This window comes from Hydra vulgaris, chromosome 01 (assembly GCF_038396675.1).
Source record: "Hydra vulgaris chromosome 01, alternate assembly HydraT2T_AEP".
Lineage (NCBI taxonomy): Eukaryota > Metazoa > Cnidaria > Hydrozoa > Anthoathecata > Hydridae > Hydra > Hydra vulgaris.
In genome coordinates, this window is record NC_088920.1 from 50054923 (window position 1) to 50072944 (window position 18022).

The following is an 18022-nucleotide window of genomic DNA, read 5'->3' on the forward strand; positions in this document are numbered from 1 at the left end:
AAATGAAAATTTTACAAACTTCTCTGTATTAGTATTTCATTGATAAGCCTCATAAGACCTCTCCCTTTGAATCTATCACTAACGGCGTTCAAAAAGAAAAACCTCGACTAGCTCCAACTGCAATAGACTCTGGAGTCTATTGCAGTTTTTCGTTCACGTAAAAATGTTTTTGGATGTGTGATGTTTTGGAAAAATGGAGTTTTTCGTTCACGCAAAAATGTTTTTGACAAATGTGTGGCTATGAAAATAGCCTTTTGCTTCAGAGCGTGCTCGCGTACCACCGCTGTTTTACTTGGCTGCTGCTGGTTTTGGAAGTTTTTCGTTCTTCTTGGGCAGCAAAACGGCTTGAATGTTTGGCAGCACACCGCCGCTTGCAATGGTTACACCCGACAACAGTTTGTTCAGCTCCTCGTCGTTGCGAACAGCGAGCTGTAAGTGACGAGGAACAATTCTGGCTTTCTTGTTGTCTCGAGCAGCGTTACCAGCCAACTCCAAGATTTCAGCGGACAGGTACTCCAAAACAGCAGCCAAGTAAACTGGAGCGCCTGATCCGATGCGGTTAGCGTAATGACCTTTGCGTAAGAATCGATGAACGCGACCAACGGGAAACTGAAGGCCGGCTCTGAAAGATCGTGTCTTTGCCTTGGCTTTAGCTTTACCTCCTTTGCCACGTCCTGACATTTTAGATTTCTTTGTTGTTTACACGAAGCAACAGACAAATGTTGTGAAACGAGTTTTTTTTTGAATGAGCTCTATGCGTTTGTCTTTAGTTATTTAAAAGTAATGCTCTCAAAATGGACGAAATTTCGACGAATAGAAAAACAGCGTTTTCCGAAACAATGGTTTGGCGCGAGCCAATCGATTTAGCGCGCCGCATCACAAATGGACTCGAATTGGAGAGCGCAACTCTGCCATAAATAAGCAAGGCCTTCACTTGCGCTCTAGAACTAATCGATATCAATCGCATTGAAGAAATGTCTGACGCTCCGAAAACAGGAGGAAAGCAGGCGCCCAAGGTAGCCAAAAAGGGTGAAAAACGAGCTGGCAAAAAAGGCGGCAAGATCGCCGGCACAGGAGATAAGAAACGCAAGAAGAAGAGACGCGAGTCCTACGCCATTTACATCTATAACGTGTTAAAGCAAGTGCATCCCGATGTCGGAGTTTCGTCTAAAGCGATGAGCATCATGAACTCGTTCGTGAACGACATTTTTGAAAGGATCGCGTCTGAAGCTTCGCGACTCGCCCTTCAAAACAAAAAGTCTACAATCTCTTCGCGTGAAATTCAAACCGCCGTACGCCTCTTACTTCCCGGTGAATTGGCAAAACACGCAGTGAGCGAAGGCACCAAAGCTGTTACCAAGTACACGAGCAGCAAGTAGTTGCGCTACTACAAAAAGGCTATTTTCATAGCCACAAATCTTTTAAAAACGACGTTGTGCGCATTAGAACGGAACAGCCTCTAAATATAGTGCGGGAAAACAAACGCCAGATCATTCTGTTAACTATACTAAAGTATGTTTCTCGCCCTCTTTTTTAAAAAAATCACTTAATAAGAAAAACGAACTTCCATCCCATCCCAGGCGACATCCCTTATACTATTTAATACTTTTTTTTCTTTTCTTTTTACACGCCGTAACGCGATCTCCCCCTAGACCATAACTGAACTTCCCTATTTACTGACGCTATGAGCGCGAGAAACTGTAATATGTGGTTTGCAAAATGATATTAACTTTGTTTTTAGACAAAGATGAACGTTTTGTTTACGGCCAACAAGCTTCTCGTTACGTTGCATTTGTTTTATTAGTTTTAAAAGTTAAAACGAGTTTGCTTAAGTTTTAATGAAGTTGATTTTTCCATTCGATCTATGTTTTATCTGTATTCGATCTATGATTTATCTGTATACTGTCGAGGTTTCGATTGATCATTTCAGTACTTCATTAAAATACATATTTGCAGGAATTGTATACATACTCGTGTGTATATATAAATATATAACATATATATATACGTATTATATATTTGTGCGTGAGTATATATCCCGTCTTTGATAACAAAAAAGACAATAACGACTTCGCAAGGCTTCACTTAAAAGCAGAGGCGGTTGAATTTAATCGAGACCGATGCAAAAAAAACGCATCGTTTTAATTTCACAAGCATTCACAGCCTCTGTAGGGTTTTTGCCTACATGTCTACATGCCGGATAAAACGTTTTCAACAGATTTGTGGCTATGAAAATAGCCGTTTTTGTTGCCGAAGAAGTTTATCCGCCGAATCCGTACAATGTGCGTCCTTGCCTCTTCAAAGCGTAGACAACATCCATGGCGGTAACAGTCTTTCTCTTGGCGTGCTCCGTGTAAGTCACAGCGTCGCGAATCACATTTTCCAAAAAGACTTTCAGAACGCCTCTAGTTTCCTCGTAGATAAGCCCTGAGATACGCTTGACACCACCTCGGCGAGCTAGACGACGTATAGCGGGCTTTGTGATGCCTTGAATGTTATCACGCAAAATCTTGCGATGACGCTTGGCACCACCTTTGCCGAGGCCTTTTCCTCCTTTACCACGACCAGACATGTTGAATTGTTCAGTTGAATGCTAAACTTCTGACGCGATTTCCGTACTTTTTATTGCACGTCGAAGTTAACCCGACATAGATGGAAGCAATGCGAACACGTTGACTGCGCAAAAAATAAAGTCGCGCATTTTCGTTGTTTTGTGTTTTCAATTCGGATCAGCTAATTAATTGTAGAAAAAAAACGAAACGTGAGGCGAACTAACAAAACAATAAATTGATCACGTTCGCTCTATCAACGCATCGTTTGAAAGTAAAACTAAACGCTAGAGAATCTGCCAAATCAGAGCCCGCCTCGTTCGTTTAAACGAGTAGAAATAGACGCCACAGTTTTTGCAGATTTTTTTTGAGCCAATCAAAAAGCACTTTCTAAGCGCCAATCAAATTGATGCACTCTTATAAAGGCGCTAAACTCTAACATGTCAACAAACCAGCGAATTAGTTTGAACTAGCGTTATCTCGAAAGCAGTGCAATTCGTCGAATATGGCCCGAACCAAGCAAACTGCCAGAAAATCTACCGGTGGTAAAGCACCTCGAAAGCAGCTGGCAACGAAAGCAGCAAGGAAGAGTGCCCCAGCTACCGGCGGAGTGAAAAAGCCGCACAGGTACCGACCCGGTACCGTAGCTCTCAGGGAAATCCGAAGATACCAAAAGTCAACTGAGCTCCTCATCAGAAAACTGCCGTTTCAGCGATTGGTACGCGAAATCGCGCAAGACTTCAAGACCGACTTGCGCTTTCAAAGCACCGCCGTCATGGCCCTTCAGGAGGCGTCCGAAGCCTACTTGGTGGGCCTCTTCGAAGACACCAACCTGTGCGCCATCCACGCAAAGCGTGTCACCATTATGCCCAAGGACATTCAGTTGGCGAGAAGAATCAGAGGAGAGCGAGCTTAAGAACTTCTTTATTCACAAAACGGCTATTTTCATAGCCACAAATCTGTTAAAAACGTGTTCGGCTTTGACCGCGGTAGTGTGTGTCTACGCTACTCACCCCATTGCACCACTGAGGCTTTTAAATGAACGAAATGCGTTCGTCAAAAATGGTCGCACTTCTTTAGAGTGCGTTTTAGACCTCTTTACGACGATGCGCGCCATAGATTACCCACGTTTACCCTGAGAATGTTAATAATTCTGCGACGGCCACAAAAAAAGAGATAAAGCCATTCCTGGGTAACACGCAGCGGAAGAGTGCTAGCGCGATTCAATATTGTAACATAGCTTTTCCTGACCTACTAGCTGTTTTTCCTGATTTCGTTTTAAGTTAGTGGAAGCTCAAGTCGAGAAAAAACAGGCTCTTAGAAAAAACGCTCTTTCATTGCAAAAACGTAAACAGCTGGCATAGCAAAGTATCAAGAAAAATCTGCCTAATAAAAATTTTCTATTATTATCGCGTGACTTATGCAAGTTGTGTGCGATACACAACTTGCGTGAGTCACGCAAGTTTGAGGACGGGCCATTTTCGCTGATGACTCCCTGATTTTTTTTTGCAGATTTATGAACCGACCCCCCCCCCTCCCCCACGCCCTGACATTTCCCTGATCCTAACAGACACCCTGGCAAATTTTTTTTTTTTTTTTCTTAATTCAAGAACTTGAGAAGAACAGTGAGCGTTTTACTCGTAATAAAGTCGTATACGGGCTTCGTCAACGACGCAAGATTTTATCGCAACGAACAAATCCTTATCTGTTCTATGCCTGTGCTCGTGTTTTTAGAAAGATGTGTGGCTATGAAAATAGCCGTTTAACATGAAAGCGCGAGCCGAACTTATTTCTTTTCGACTTTGGCGGTGGTCTTCTTCGCTGCGACTTTCTTCTTTGGAGTTGCTTTGGCTTTCTTGGCAGCAGGTTTTTTTGCTGCCAACGGCTTTTGGGCGCTCTTTTTCACTGGCGTCTTCTTTGCCTTTTCTTTCGGTTTTTTCGCTTTTTCTTTGGCTGCTGTCACCTTTTTTGTGGGAGCGGCTTTCTTTTTGGGCGTGCTTTTCTTTACTTCTTTGCTTTCTTTCTTGGCTTTTTTAACGGTTGCAGCAGGACTCTTCTTCTTAGCCGCTTTAGGCTTGGCAGCAACTCTAAACGAACCGGATGCGCCAACACCTTTCACTTGTAGCAGCTCACCGGCAAGGACCATTCGCTTAAGATTAATCTTCACTTGCGAATCGACATTGTCGCCTACCTTGTTGTTGGCTTTAACGTGCTTAGCGATGGCTTGCCTGGACGATCCTTTGCGTTCTTTAAGCGAGTTGATGGCATCAACAATCATGGCCTTGTACGGAGCATGATCAGCAGGCTTTTTGGGAGCCGATTTCTTAGCGATCTTTTTAGGAGATGCGACTTCACTCATTTTCTAGTTATCACGCAAACTTTGCAGCTTTGCTTGTTTTATCTTACAAATGTCTGCGTCGCCGATGTTGTTTTCCTTTTTCTAGCCGAGTTTGTGCGGACTGTAGAGGACTATCCTAAAATTTCAGCTACTCCGTCCAGCTGCAAACTGTGTTTTCGTGTCTACAGGGAGACGTCCAGCGTTCACGTAGCTCTACTGCTAGCAACTGCATTTCTTCAAAAAATCTTCTGTAGAATAGTGACGCTCAACAAACTCATTCGTTTCCGTTCGATAGCGTTTCGCTAGCAACAGATATGCGCTCAAAACGACAAAAATGTGCTCTGCCAAAGCAAACTAGCGTGCGCGTCCAAAGAAAACTGAAGTAAAGTTGACCTTGATCAAACCAGATTTGCTTTTAAAGACAGACAAACAACACGGGAAGAGGAAAAACCAAAGTTTTACGTTTGCCAAGCTATAGATGTTGCTTAGACAGCAGAGTAACGAGCGACACAAACACGCGCGACAGTGAGAAAAATGATTTGACTTGCATCACGTGCCTCCGTACTTTTACAACTTCTTGTCACCGCGAGAAGGTGCCTAAGTGGCGTGCTGATCATTTCGCCGCATTTAATTCGAAATTGCGTTGATATTCAATTGCTTGGCAGTTTATCGAAGCGCTCTGCTAGACGGATGTTTAAGTAAACTGCCGAGCCGTTTACTCTCTGACTTTATTCGACAACTATCTGCCGCGTTAATTTTTTGCACACAAAAGACAAAACAAAAAAAGACAAACAAACAAAAAACTGAACATGACAATGTGTGACGAGTTTTGTTTAATGTCGACGAGATGCTGTGGCAAATGTGTTGTATCACGGTGGGATGCAAGTGAGGCACTGCGATATAGAATATATAACAGCTCAACTAGAATAACCCTAAAATCATTCCGTACTAAATCCCATTTAGCTGACAATGACATAACACGTGGAGCATCGACACATTATGTTTAGAACTATTTCGTCATTTTCTTGAGATCAACTTAACAAAAGCGACACTTTTGAAACAGACTAATGCTACTAAACTAAGGCCTGCAGGTCCTTTTTAAACGTTACAGCCGAAAGAGATTTTTCAAACCGAAGCGATTGGCAAAACTCTGGAAAAAATCTCAGTTTTAAGAAGAAACATTTTAATTTTTTTGCTCAAGTTTGGCGGTTGCCACAAATATGATCTCGAGTGAAAAAAATGGGGTCCTTTTGCGGTGCATAATTAGTTTGATTCAACACAAAAGGGAAGTCAATGGACTAAAGAGTAACTCCGTAGCGAACGCAGGACATTTTTTTTTCGTTTACTTTTTTCGCCCATTTGAAAGCTAGTGCTCTAATCTCGTAAAATAGGCCAGCCATTTGACAGCTGGCGATCTAGCCGGTTGCTTTTATCATCTGGTAAAAGAACACTTTACGGACTAAAAAGAAACTCTGCAGAGGATGCTGGACATTTATTCTTTTCACACGTTTTACCCGTTTTGACGCCTAGCAATCAAATCGATCGCTTTTATTGTCTGATAAAAGGACACTTTTTTGGACTGAAAAAAGAATCTCTGGACTGAGTTAGGAGCATTTTGCCTGTGTTCACACGTTTCCACAATATGACCGCTAGCGATCTAATCGATTGCTTTGGTCATCTGTCAAAAGAACACCTTTTTTTGGTCTGAAAAAAAAAAAAAAAAACTCTGGATCGAATTGAGAAACTTTTTGTCTGTTCACACATTTTACCCACCTGACAGCTAGTGATCTAACTGATTGTGTTGATTGTCTGGTGAAAGATTCCTCTACGCACTGGAAAGTAACTCTGCAGCGGATCGAGGACCATTTTTTCTGTTCTCCCGTTTTACCCACTCGACAGCTAGTCAAAGAAACGCTATCGACTCAATAATCGATCTTGAGCGGATCCAACTATTCCTTCTTTTTTTTTTTTTTTTTTTTTTTTTCTCTTTTTCTTTTCGAGATAGACACGTGAATGCTGTACTGTTCACTGATATTTTTGGCATGTTTATAACGGTATCTGTTAGGAAGATAGGAAAAAAAGAAAGAAAAAATTAAAAAAATCATCAAAGAAACAAAAAAATCGGTTGGTTTTTTTGCAGAATTTTGTTAGCGCAACGCACTTTAATGTTGCCAAAAGCGCAGAAAATGAAAATGTCATAAAACTAACAACAAACGTTGTAAGTAACTCTAACAGGGTTCATGGCAGTTTTAGAAATCCATTTTCCCTGAGTATTCCCTGATTTTCACCCGATTTCAAGTACTTTTTCCCTGAATCTGGGTGGTGAAAAGTATATAATTTTCCTTGTTAATGTCGAAGGATATAATACTTTCACAACTGAATCCATGTTCCCCTAATACTTTTTATTATAATTTTTTGATAAATATAAAAAATATCTTTTCAATAAATAACAATTTGCATCTATCATATAAATCTTATATAAAACTAAAAAACATTCCCTGATTTTAAAGATTTTCCAAAAAAGTTCCCTGAATTTTCCAGGTACTCCCTGATTTTTCAGAATTTAAAAACTTTTCCCTGAGTGCCATGAACTCTGTGTCTAAGGCGGATCAAGGGTTTTTTGGTCGTTCGAAATAAACCCCGAATACATGAAAGCTACGAAAATGAGCTTTTCAAAATGAAAATTTTACAAACTTCTCTGTATTAGTATTTCATTGATAAGCCTCATAAGACCTCTCCCTTTGAATCTATCACTAACGGCGTTCAAAAAGAAAAACCTCGACTAGCTCCAACTGCAATAGACTCTGGAGTCTATTGCAGTTTTTCGTTCACGTAAAAATGTTTTTGGATGTGTGATGTTTTGGAAAAATGGAGTTTTTCGTTCACGCAAAAATGTTTTTGACAAATGTGTGGCTATGAAAATAGCCTTTTGCTTCAGAGCGTGCTCGCGTACCACCGCTGTTTTACTTGGCTGCTGCTGGTTTTGGAAGTTTTTCGTTCTTCTTGGGCAGCAAAACGGCTTGAATGTTTGGCAGCACACCGCCGCTTGCAATGGTTACACCCGACAACAGTTTGTTCAGCTCCTCGTCGTTGCGAACAGCGAGCTGTAAGTGACGAGGAACAATTCTGGCTTTCTTGTTGTCTCGAGCAGCGTTACCAGCCAACTCCAAGATTTCAGCGGACAGGTACTCCAAAACAGCAGCCAAGTAAACTGGAGCGCCTGATCCGATGCGGTTAGCGTAATGACCTTTGCGTAAGAATCGATGAACGCGACCAACGGGAAACTGAAGGCCGGCTCTGAAAGATCGTGTCTTTGCCTTGGCTTTAGCTTTACCTCCTTTGCCACGTCCTGACATTTTAGATTTCTTTGTTGTTTACACGAAGCAACAGACAAATGTTGTGAAACGAGTTTTTTTTTGAATGAGCTCTATGCGTTTGTCTTTAGTTATTTAAAAGTAATGCTCTCAAAATGGACGAAATTTCGACGAATAGAAAAACAGCGTTTTCCGAAACAATGGTTTGGCGCGAGCCAATCGATTTAGCGCGCCGCATCACAAATGGACTCGAATTGGAGAGCGCAACTCTGCCATAAATAAGCAAGGCCTTCACTTGCGCTCTAGAACTAATCGATATCAATCGCATTGAAGAAATGTCTGACGCTCCGAAAACAGGAGGAAAGCAGGCGCCCAAGGTAGCCAAAAAGGGTGAAAAACGAGCTGGCAAAAAAGGCGGCAAGATCGCCGGCACAGGAGATAAGAAACGCAAGAAGAAGAGACGCGAGTCCTACGCCATTTACATCTATAACGTGTTAAAGCAAGTGCATCCCGATGTCGGAGTTTCGTCTAAAGCGATGAGCATCATGAACTCGTTCGTGAACGACATTTTTGAAAGGATCGCGTCTGAAGCTTCGCGACTCGCCCTTCAAAACAAAAAGTCTACAATCTCTTCGCGTGAAATTCAAACCGCCGTACGCCTCTTACTTCCCGGTGAATTGGCAAAACACGCAGTGAGCGAAGGCACCAAAGCTGTTACCAAGTACACGAGCAGCAAGTAGTTGCGCTACTACAAAAAGGCTATTTTCATAGCCACAAATCTTTTAAAAACGACGTTGTGCGCATTAGAACGGAACAGCCTCTAAATATAGTGCGGGAAAACAAACGCCAGATCATTCTGTTAACTATACTAAAGTATGTTTCTCGCCCTCTTTTTTAAAAAAATCACTTAATAAGAAAAACGAACTTCCATCCCATCCCAGGCGACATCCCTTATACTATTTAATACTTTTTTTTCTTTTCTTTTTACACGCCGTAACGCGATCTCCCCCTAGACCATAACTGAACTTCCCTATTTACTGACGCTATGAGCGCGAGAAACTGTAATATGTGGTTTGCAAAATGATATTAACTTTGTTTTTAGACAAAGATGAACGTTTTGTTTACGGCCAACAAGCTTCTCGTTACGTTGCATTTGTTTTATTAGTTTTAAAAGTTAAAACGAGTTTGCTTAAGTTTTAATGAAGTTGATTTTTCCATTCGATCTATGTTTTATCTGTATTCGATCTATGATTTATCTGTATACTGTCGAGGTTTCGATTGATCATTTCAGTACTTCATTAAAATACATATTTGCAGGAATTGTATACATACTCGTGTGTATATATAAATATATAACATATATATATACGTATTATATATTTGTGCGTGAGTATATATCCCGTCTTTGATAACAAAAAAGACAATAACGACTTCGCAAGGCTTCACTTAAAAGCAGAGGCGGTTGAATTTAATCGAGACCGATGCAAAAAAAACGCATCGTTTTAATTTCACAAGCATTCACAGCCTCTGTAGGGTTTTTGCCTACATGTCTACATGCCGGATAAAACGTTTTCAACAGATTTGTGGCTATGAAAATAGCCGTTTTTGTTGCCGAAGAAGTTTATCCGCCGAATCCGTACAATGTGCGTCCTTGCCTCTTCAAAGCGTAGACAACATCCATGGCGGTAACAGTCTTTCTCTTGGCGTGCTCCGTGTAAGTCACAGCGTCGCGAATCACATTTTCCAAAAAGACTTTCAGAACGCCTCTAGTTTCCTCGTAGATAAGCCCTGAGATACGCTTGACACCACCTCGGCGAGCTAGACGACGTATAGCGGGCTTTGTGATGCCTTGAATGTTATCACGCAAAATCTTGCGATGACGCTTGGCACCACCTTTGCCGAGGCCTTTTCCTCCTTTACCACGACCAGACATGTTGAATTGTTCAGTTGAATGCTAAACTTCTGACGCGATTTCCGTACTTTTTATTGCACGTCGAAGTTAACCCGACATAGATGGAAGCAATGCGAACACGTTGACTGCGCAAAAAATAAAGTCGCGCATTTTCGTTGTTTTGTGTTTTCAATTCAGATGACTAATTAATTGTAGAAAAAAAACGAAACGTGAGGCGAACTAACAAAACAATAAATTGATCACGTTCGCTCTATCAACGCATCGTTTGAAAGTAAAACTAAACGCTAGAGAATCTGCCAAATCAGAGCCCGCCTCGTTCGTTTAATTGAGTAGAAATAGACGCCACAGTTTTTGCAAGTTTTTTTAAGCCAATCAAAAAGCGCTTTAAGCGCCGATCAATTGATCAGGCTCCTGAAGGCATAAACTCTAACATGTCAACAACAGCGAATTAGTTTGAACTGATGCTTGTGTCACAAAGCAGTGCAATTCGTCGAATATGGCCCGAACCAAGCAAACTGCCAGAAAATCTACCGGTGGTAAAGCACCTCGAAAGCAGCTGGCAACGAAAGCAGCAAGGAAGAGTGCCCCAGCTACCGGCGGAGTGAAAAAGCCGCACAGGTACCGACCCGGTACCGTAGCTCTCAGGGAAATCCGAAGATACCAAAAGTCAACTGAGCTCCTCATCAGAAAACTCCCGTTTCAGCGATTGGTACGCGAAATCGCGCAAGACTTCAAGACCGACTTGCGCTTTCAAAGCACCGCCGTCATGGCCCTTCAGGAGGCGTCCGAAGCCTACTTAGTAGGCCTCTTCGAAGACACCAACCTGTGCGCCATCCACGCAAAGCGTGTCACCATTATGCCCAAGGACATTCAGTTGGCGAGAAGAATCAGAGGAGAGCGAGCTTAAGGACTTCCTCATTCACAAAACGGCTATTTTCATAGCCACAAATCTGTTAAAAACGTATTCGGCTTCGACCGCGGTAGTGTGTGTCTACGCTACTCACCCCATTGCACCACTGAGGCTTTTAAATGAACGAAATGCGTTCGTCAAAAATGGTCGCACTTCTTTAGAGTGCGTTTTAGACCTCTTTACGACGATGCGCGCCATAGATTACCCACGTTTACCCTGAGAATGTTAATAATTCTGCGACGGCCACAAAAAAAGAGATAAAGCCATTCCTGGGTAACACGCAGCGGAAGAGTGCTAGCGCGATTCAATATTGTAACATAGCTTTTCCTGACCTACTAGCTGTTTTTCCTGATTTCGTTTTAAGTTAGTGGAAGCTCAAGTCGAGAAAAAACAGGCTCTTAGAAAAAACGCTCTTTCATTGCAAAAACGTAAACAGCTGGCATAGCAAAGTATCAAGAAAAATCTGCCTAATAAAAATTTTCTATTATTATCGCGTGACTTATGCAAGTTGTGTGCGATACACAACTTGCGTGAGTCACGCAAGTTTGAGGACGGGCCATTTTCGCTGATGACTCCCTGATTTTTTTTTGCAGATTTATGAACCGACCCCCCCCCCCTCCCCCACGCCCTGACATTTCCCTGATCCTAACAGACACCCTGGCAAATTTTTTTTTTTTTTTTTCTTAATTCAAGAACTTGAGAAGAACAGTGAGCGTTTTACTCGTAATAAAGTCGTATACGGGCTTCGTCAACGACGCAAGATTTTATCGCAACGAACAAATCCTTATCTGTTCTATGCCTGTGCTCGTGTTTTTAGAAAGATGTGTGGCTATGAAAATAGCCGTTTAACATGAAAGCGCGAGCCGAACTTATTTCTTTTCGACTTTGGCGGTGGTCTTCTTCGCTGCGACTTTCTTCTTTGGAGTTGCTTTGGCTTTCTTGGCAGCAGCTTTTGCTGCCAACGGCTTTTGGGCGCTCTTTTTCACTGGCGTCTTCTTTGCCTTTTCTTTCGGTTTTTTCGCTTTTTCTTTGGCTGCTGTCACCTTTTTTGTGGGAGCGGCTTTCTTTTTGGGCGTGCTTTTCTTTACTTCTTTGCTTTCTTTCTTGGCTTTTTTAACGGTTGCAGCAGGACTCTTCTTCTTAGCCGCTTTAGGCTTGGCAGCAACTCTAAACGAACCGGATGCGCCAACACCTTTCACTTGTAGCAGCTCACCGGCAAGGACCATTCGCTTAAGATTAATCTTCACTTGCGAATCGACATTGTCGCCTACCTTGTTGTTGGCTTTAACGTGCTTAGCGATGGCTTGCCTGGACGATCCTTTGCGTTCTTTAAGCGAGTTGATGGCATCAACAATCATGGCCTTGTACGGAGCATGATCAGCAGGCTTTTTGGGAGCCGATTTCTTAGCGACTTTTTAGGAGATGCGACTTCACTCATTTTCTAGTTATCACGCAAACTTTGCAGCTTTGCTTGTTTTATCTTACAAATGTCTGCGTCGCCGATGTTGTTTTCCTTTTTCTAGCCGAGTTTGTGCGGACTGTAGAGGACTATCCTAAAATTTCAGCTACTCCGTCCAGCTGCAAACTGTGTTTTCGTGTCTACAGGGAGACGTCCAGCGTTCACGTAGCTCTACTGCTAGCAACTGCATTTCTTCAAAAAATCTTCTGTAGAATAGTGACGCTCAACAAACTCATTCGTTTCCGTTCGATAGCGTTTCGCTAGCAACAGATATGCGCTCAAAACGACAAAAATGTGCTCTGCCAAAGCAAACTAGCGTGCGCGTCCAAAGAAAACTGAAGTAAAGTTGACCTTGATCAAACCAGATTTGCTTTTAAAGACAGACAAACAACACGGGAAGAGGAAAAACCAAAGTTTTACGTTTGCCAAGCTATAGATGTTGCTTAGACAGCAGAGTAACGAGCGACACAAACACGCGCGACAGTGAGAAAAATGATTTGACTTGCATCACGTGCCTCCGTACTTTTACAACTTCTTGTCACCGCGAGAAGGTGCCTAAGTGGCGTGCTGATCATTTCGCCGCATTTAATTCGAAATTGCGTTGATATTCAATTGCTTGGCAGTTTATCGAAGCGCTCTGCTAGACGGATGTTTAAGTAAACTGCCGAGCCGTTTACTCTCTGACTTTATTCGACAACTATCTGCCGCGTTAATTTTTTGCACACAAAAGACAAAACAAAAAAAGACAAACAAACAAAAAACTGAACATGACAATGTGTGACGAGTTTTGTTTAATGTCGACGAGATGCTGTGGCAAATGTGTTGTATCACGGTGGGATGCAAGTGAGGCACTGCGATATAGAATATATAACAGCTCAACTAGAATAACCCTAAAATCATTCCGTACTAAATCCCATTTAGCTGACAATGACATAACACGTGGAGCATCGACACATTATGTTTAGAACTATTTCGTCATTTTCTTGAGATCAACTTAACAAAAGCGACACTTTTGAAACAGACTAATGCTACTAAACTAAGGCCTGCAGGTCCTTTTTAAACGTTACAGCCGAAAGAGATTTTTCAAACCGAAGCGATTGGCAAAACTCTGGAAAAAATCTCAGTTTTAAGAAGAAACATTTTAATTTTTTTGCTCAAGTTTGGCGGTTGCCACAAATATGATCTCGAGTGAAAAAAATGGGGTCCTTTTGCGGTGCATAATTAGTTTGATTCAACACAAAAGGGAAGTCAATGGACTAAAGAGTAACTCCGTAGCGAACGCAGGACATTTTTTTTTCGTTTACTTTTTTCGCCCATTTGAAAGCTAGTGCTCTAATCTCGTAAAAAAGGCCAGCCATTTGACAGCTGGCGATCTCCCACAAACGGATCACAAATACAACAGCTAGTGATAAAATTACTTTGTTTGCAGTACATAGCTAGTTTTAGCTTATATTTTAGATGAGAATTCTGGGATTATAAATAATTTGGTATAATCAAGTTGTTTTTTGTCTTTTTTTTTAATGGGGATATTTATAAACTTTATTCCGTACGCAAAAGACGACCTTTGACAACATGCAGCAAACTGTGAGAAATGGAAAGGGGTGGGAGATTTAACCAGCAAGTTCGCGCCTTGTTTAGAGGCCAGAAACGGGCATCGAACCAGTCTCCTGGTTCTGAACCAGGGCTCTAACCACTGCGGCGCGGCTGCTCATTATTTATAAAAAAAACTTAGTAAGTTGCAGTAAAAAAATTAAAAACTTTTTAAATTGCATTAACTTTTAGTTTACCTAGAAACGCAAATATGTAAATAAGCCATTTACAATCTCGATAAACAAATCTCTCAGAACCTAGAAAAAAAAAATTTACAAAAAAACACAACTGTTTTTACCCAGATAAACCAACGAACCTCTCAAAGCCTAGATAAACAAAAATTAGCGCTATTATCACTTTTTCGCAGATCTTAAAAATCGTGTTTTGAGCGTCTGTAAATATACAATTATGAGGAAGAATACAAGCGTGCCTAAAACAAAATATACAACAAATCAAGATAAAACTCTCGATATTAAAGAAAAAAAAGGATATAATGCGGTACTCAAAAAAAGATACGTGTCATTAAAAAATGACACACATTAACTGCTTTTCAATTTTTTAATTAAATTTAAGATAAATAAAGCAAAAATTAAAAAAATAACTCCATACTGTTAGAGATTAACAGCTGTGATAATATCTTAAAACTTATATACAATAAAATGACACGAGTTATTTAAATATGTACATTAAAAATCATTTCGATATCATACAAGAGACAGTTTGATCTTTCAATGAAGGAACCGTTACACTTATACTGTGACGTTAGTTTAAAAGATAAGCTGAGCAGTCTAAGATGTCACTGGTGTCACAACTTTCCATCAGCTCTATTCAAAAAAGCCAAAAAATTTTATGGAGACGATTCAAGTAAATCTTGGGATTCGTTTAAAACATCTGGGGACAAATCACGCTTTTGTTTTTTTGTTAACTAAATAAACATGGTTTAATATCAAAAATAAAACCCAACAAACTACACTGCTACCACCCAGTAAAAAACTAATTTATCGGATGACTTAGCATAACTTAATACTTACTAATTTTTTTTACTTTATATATATATATATAAATATATATATATATATATATATAAATATATATATATATATATATATATATAAATATATATATATATATATATATATATATATATATATATATATATATATATATATATATATATATATATATATATATATACATATACAGCTGTGTCCAAAAATTAAAGACCACTCATTTTTTTTTCAAAATTTATTTTTAACCTTAGTATGATTTAATTTTGGAAAAAGGTATCAAAAAAAGAAAAACATTTTTAGAAAGAATTTTTATTGTATTTTATATTTATTATAAAAGAATTTATAATTTTTTTACAAAATAATGTTAAAAAATTAAAAAACTGACTAGTAAAAAATATAAATGGGAAAAAAAATTGGACAAAATTTTAAGACCAGTTTCAAAAATATTTCAAAAAGCAATAAAAAATAATTTAGAAACGTGTTGTTCCTCCATTTGTTTTCAAGCACTCTTTTACTCGTTCTGGCATTGAATTCATTAAAGTTTTGATTACTTCATCAGGCACATTTTTCAAATGATGAGAGATAGATTTCAAATCTTCCAAATTGTAAAGTTGTTCTTTACCAAGCTTGTGATCAAGCCACGACCATAAATTCTCTATTGGATTCAAGTCTGGACTATTGGCAGGCCATGGAAGCACTTGAATTTTATTAGAATTGAACCAACTGCTATCAACATGCGCTTTATGACACGGCGCATTATCTTGCTGGAAAATAAATCCATCTTGCAACTGCCATAAATCAATGCTAGGAATAAGCGACTTTTCCAAAATTTCGATGTACCTTTCTTTGTTGAGTCTACCATCGAATAAATGAAAAACTCCAACTCCACAGGCACCCATACAGGCCCAAATGCCTATTGAACCACTGCCTTGTTTTGTTCGTTTCAAAATGCACGATTCATCGAACCGTTCGCTTGGAAGTCTACGCAACATTACGCGACCTTTTCTGTTGTCTACCTCAACGTTCATTTCATCACTAAAGACCACACGGCTCCACTGATCTGTTGACCAATTTTTATGTAGTTTGCACCACTCTTTCCTGGCAAATTTTTGTTTTTTATTTAAGCGTGGTTTTTTTGCAGCAGCACGCCATAAATAATTTAAATTGTGGAGGACCCTTGGCACAGTTCTAGGGCTTGCTTTCAGACCATTTGACAGTGTTTATTTCGTAGACAAGTCTGTAGATGATGCTTGTCTGTTTTCTTTCATTAATCTCACTAACGAGCGAACATCACGGTCATTTGAAATTTTATTGCGTCCAGTCCTATGACGATCATTAATTGACCGGGTCTCTTTGTATCGTTGAATTATGTTAATAATGCAAGAGTGAGACCTTCCGAGCTTTTCTGCTATTTGTCTGATGCTATAGCCTTCTTCTTTTAATACAAGAGCCGCGTATCTGTTTTTTTCTTTGATGTTTGCACGCATTTTTGCAATATTTTTATATCCTTATTGCAATACAAAAAATAAATGTTTATTTGATATCGAAACTCAGGTTTCGACATTTTATTTTATAGCCAACGTAATAAGCAATTAAGACAGTTAAAAAAATAATGGATTATTATTTTTAATAAGTGCAAATTAAAGATTTGAAAGTGGTCGTTAAATTTTGTCCAATTTATTTAAAGAAGATTTATAAGTACTCATCAGTTTTTTAATAAGTTAAACGCTATTTAATTAGAATTAGATTAAAAAAATTATACCACTTTAATCCGCATGTTTTAATTAACAAGATATTAAAAAAAAAATTTAATATGTCAATTAGAATCTTCTTAATTTTAATTTAAAGATTAAGAAACCAACTGAAGCATGAGTGGTCTTTAATTTTTGGCCACCGCTGTATATATACACACACATATGTATATATATATAATATTTTGCATATGTAAACGCTCTACCACTAAACAACCTCAACGTTCTATTAAATATTAAACAATTTTTAACATTAGTTTTTAGTTTTATTAAATTTTAGTTGATTAATAAGTTTCTACACATATACCCATTTCTAAATTGGGCAAATATTATATATATATATTAAAAATTTAATTTTTAAGCAGCTGTTGTTTTATGCTTTATATTTTAAATAAATAAATAAATAAATAAATAAATATATATATATATATATATATATATATATATATATATATATATATATATATAATATATATATATACATATATGTATATATATATATGTGTATATATATATATATATAGATATATATGTATATACATATATATATATGTGTATATACATATATATATATATGTATATATATATGTATATATATATATATATATATATATATATATATATATATTATTTATCTATAAAATAATAACAGTTGTGATCATAAAACAAAAATTGTAGATTAAATAGAACAACATACCCTATTAGAAAGTGGGCTATTTGTAGAACTGCTGCCTGTACTACTTGTAGCACCACTATTTGAAATTTCTTCATTTGTTCTGCTAAAAAAAAGAATAGTTATGTATAAGTATAAAACCAAAAGAATAAAAAATTAATATAAATATAGTTAAACTTTGGATTGATTTTATGCCTCCAATTCTGCAGTATCAATAAAAATGAAATAATAATATAGCTGAAAAAAAAGGTAAATAAGTGCTTTTTAAACCATTTAAGGTGGTATCCAGCCATAATTTTGGTGAAAAATAAAAAAAATAAAAATAAAATAATCTTAGAATATTAAGAATATTCTTCTTAAAGTATATTTTAATCACATAGCAACGACTATAGCAACTTTTTATCCTTTAAGTTAGTCCCTAAAAACTAAACATGCCAGGCCTGTAACTATTCTTTTTTTAATGTTTTAAGTTTATATTGGTCTAAATGTCATAAATCTAAGTCACATTGCTATTTT

The 18022-nt window shown here is 38.5% G+C and overlaps 11 protein-coding genes across 15 annotated transcripts in view; 4 read left to right on the top strand and 7 right to left on the bottom strand.

The window, feature by feature from the left end:
- Nucleotides 1–288: 288 nt before the first annotated feature.
- On the bottom strand, nucleotides 289–681 carry LOC136074489 (late histone H2A.2.2). The gene has a single exon (XM_065786814.1). It carries the CDS (start codon nucleotides 679–681, stop codon nucleotides 289–291), a length of 393 nt encoding a protein of 130 aa, XP_065642886.1.
- A 293-nt stretch (nucleotides 682–974) lies between these two features.
- On the top strand, nucleotides 975–1379 carry LOC105847988 (histone H2B, gonadal). The gene has a single exon (XM_065786815.1). It carries the CDS (start codon nucleotides 975–977, stop codon nucleotides 1377–1379), a length of 405 nt encoding a protein of 134 aa, XP_065642887.1.
- Nucleotides 1380–2260: 881 nt separating this feature from the next.
- LOC136074490 (histone H4) lies at nucleotides 2261–2572 on the bottom strand. Its single transcript, XM_065786816.1, has one exon. The coding sequence runs from the start codon at nucleotides 2570–2572 to the stop codon at nucleotides 2261–2263; it is 312 nt and encodes a 103-aa protein (XP_065642888.1).
- Nucleotides 2573–3054: 482 nt separating this feature from the next.
- LOC136074491 (histone H3) lies at nucleotides 3055–3465 on the top strand. The gene has a single exon (XM_065786817.1). The coding sequence runs from the start codon at nucleotides 3055–3057 to the stop codon at nucleotides 3463–3465; it is 411 nt and encodes a 136-aa protein (XP_065642889.1).
- Nucleotides 3466–4290: 825 nt separating this feature from the next.
- On the bottom strand, nucleotides 4291–4968 carry LOC124810100 (histone H1-delta-like). The gene has a single exon (XM_065788487.1). The coding sequence runs from the start codon at nucleotides 4906–4908 to the stop codon at nucleotides 4336–4338; it is 573 nt and encodes a 190-aa protein (XP_065644559.1). The 5' UTR covers nucleotides 4909–4968; the 3' UTR covers nucleotides 4291–4335.
- Nucleotides 4969–7850: 2882 nt separating this feature from the next.
- LOC136074492 (late histone H2A.2.2) lies at nucleotides 7851–8243 on the bottom strand. The gene has a single exon (XM_065786818.1). The coding sequence runs from the start codon at nucleotides 8241–8243 to the stop codon at nucleotides 7851–7853; it is 393 nt and encodes a 130-aa protein (XP_065642890.1).
- A 293-nt stretch (nucleotides 8244–8536) lies between these two features.
- On the top strand, nucleotides 8537–8941 carry LOC136074493 (histone H2B, gonadal-like). The gene has a single exon (XM_065786819.1). The coding sequence runs from the start codon at nucleotides 8537–8539 to the stop codon at nucleotides 8939–8941; it is 405 nt and encodes a 134-aa protein (XP_065642891.1).
- Nucleotides 8942–9822: 881 nt separating this feature from the next.
- LOC136074494 (histone H4) lies at nucleotides 9823–10134 on the bottom strand. Its single transcript, XM_065786820.1, has one exon. The coding sequence runs from the start codon at nucleotides 10132–10134 to the stop codon at nucleotides 9823–9825; it is 312 nt and encodes a 103-aa protein (XP_065642892.1).
- A 475-nt stretch (nucleotides 10135–10609) lies between these two features.
- On the top strand, nucleotides 10610–11020 carry LOC136074495 (histone H3). Its single transcript, XM_065786821.1, has one exon. It carries the CDS (start codon nucleotides 10610–10612, stop codon nucleotides 11018–11020), a length of 411 nt encoding a protein of 136 aa, XP_065642893.1.
- Nucleotides 11021–11847: 827 nt separating this feature from the next.
- On the bottom strand, nucleotides 11848–12500 carry LOC136075409 (histone H1.0-A-like). Its single transcript, XM_065788481.1, has one exon. It carries the CDS (start codon nucleotides 12379–12381, stop codon nucleotides 11893–11895), a length of 489 nt encoding a protein of 162 aa, XP_065644553.1. The 5' UTR covers nucleotides 12382–12500; the 3' UTR covers nucleotides 11848–11892.
- A 2161-nt stretch (nucleotides 12501–14661) lies between these two features.
- The window catches only part of LOC100200525 (cohesin subunit SA-2), a 104429-nt gene continuing 101068 nt past the window's right edge, over nucleotides 14662–18022 (bottom strand). For 3 of the 5 annotated variants that reach the window (XM_065788484.1, XM_065788486.1, XM_065788482.1), the window contains 2 exons: nucleotides 17531–17612; nucleotides 14662–14997 (listed from right to left, as the gene is read on the bottom strand). In XM_065788484.1, coding sequence (XP_065644556.1) covers nucleotides 14920–14997; nucleotides 17531–17612 — 160 coding nt within the window. In that variant the 3' untranslated portion in view covers nucleotides 14662–14919. The remainder of the gene's footprint in view (nucleotides 14998–17530; nucleotides 17613–18022) is intronic. The other 2 variants (XM_065788485.1, XM_065788483.1) reach the window with 1 other exon arrangement.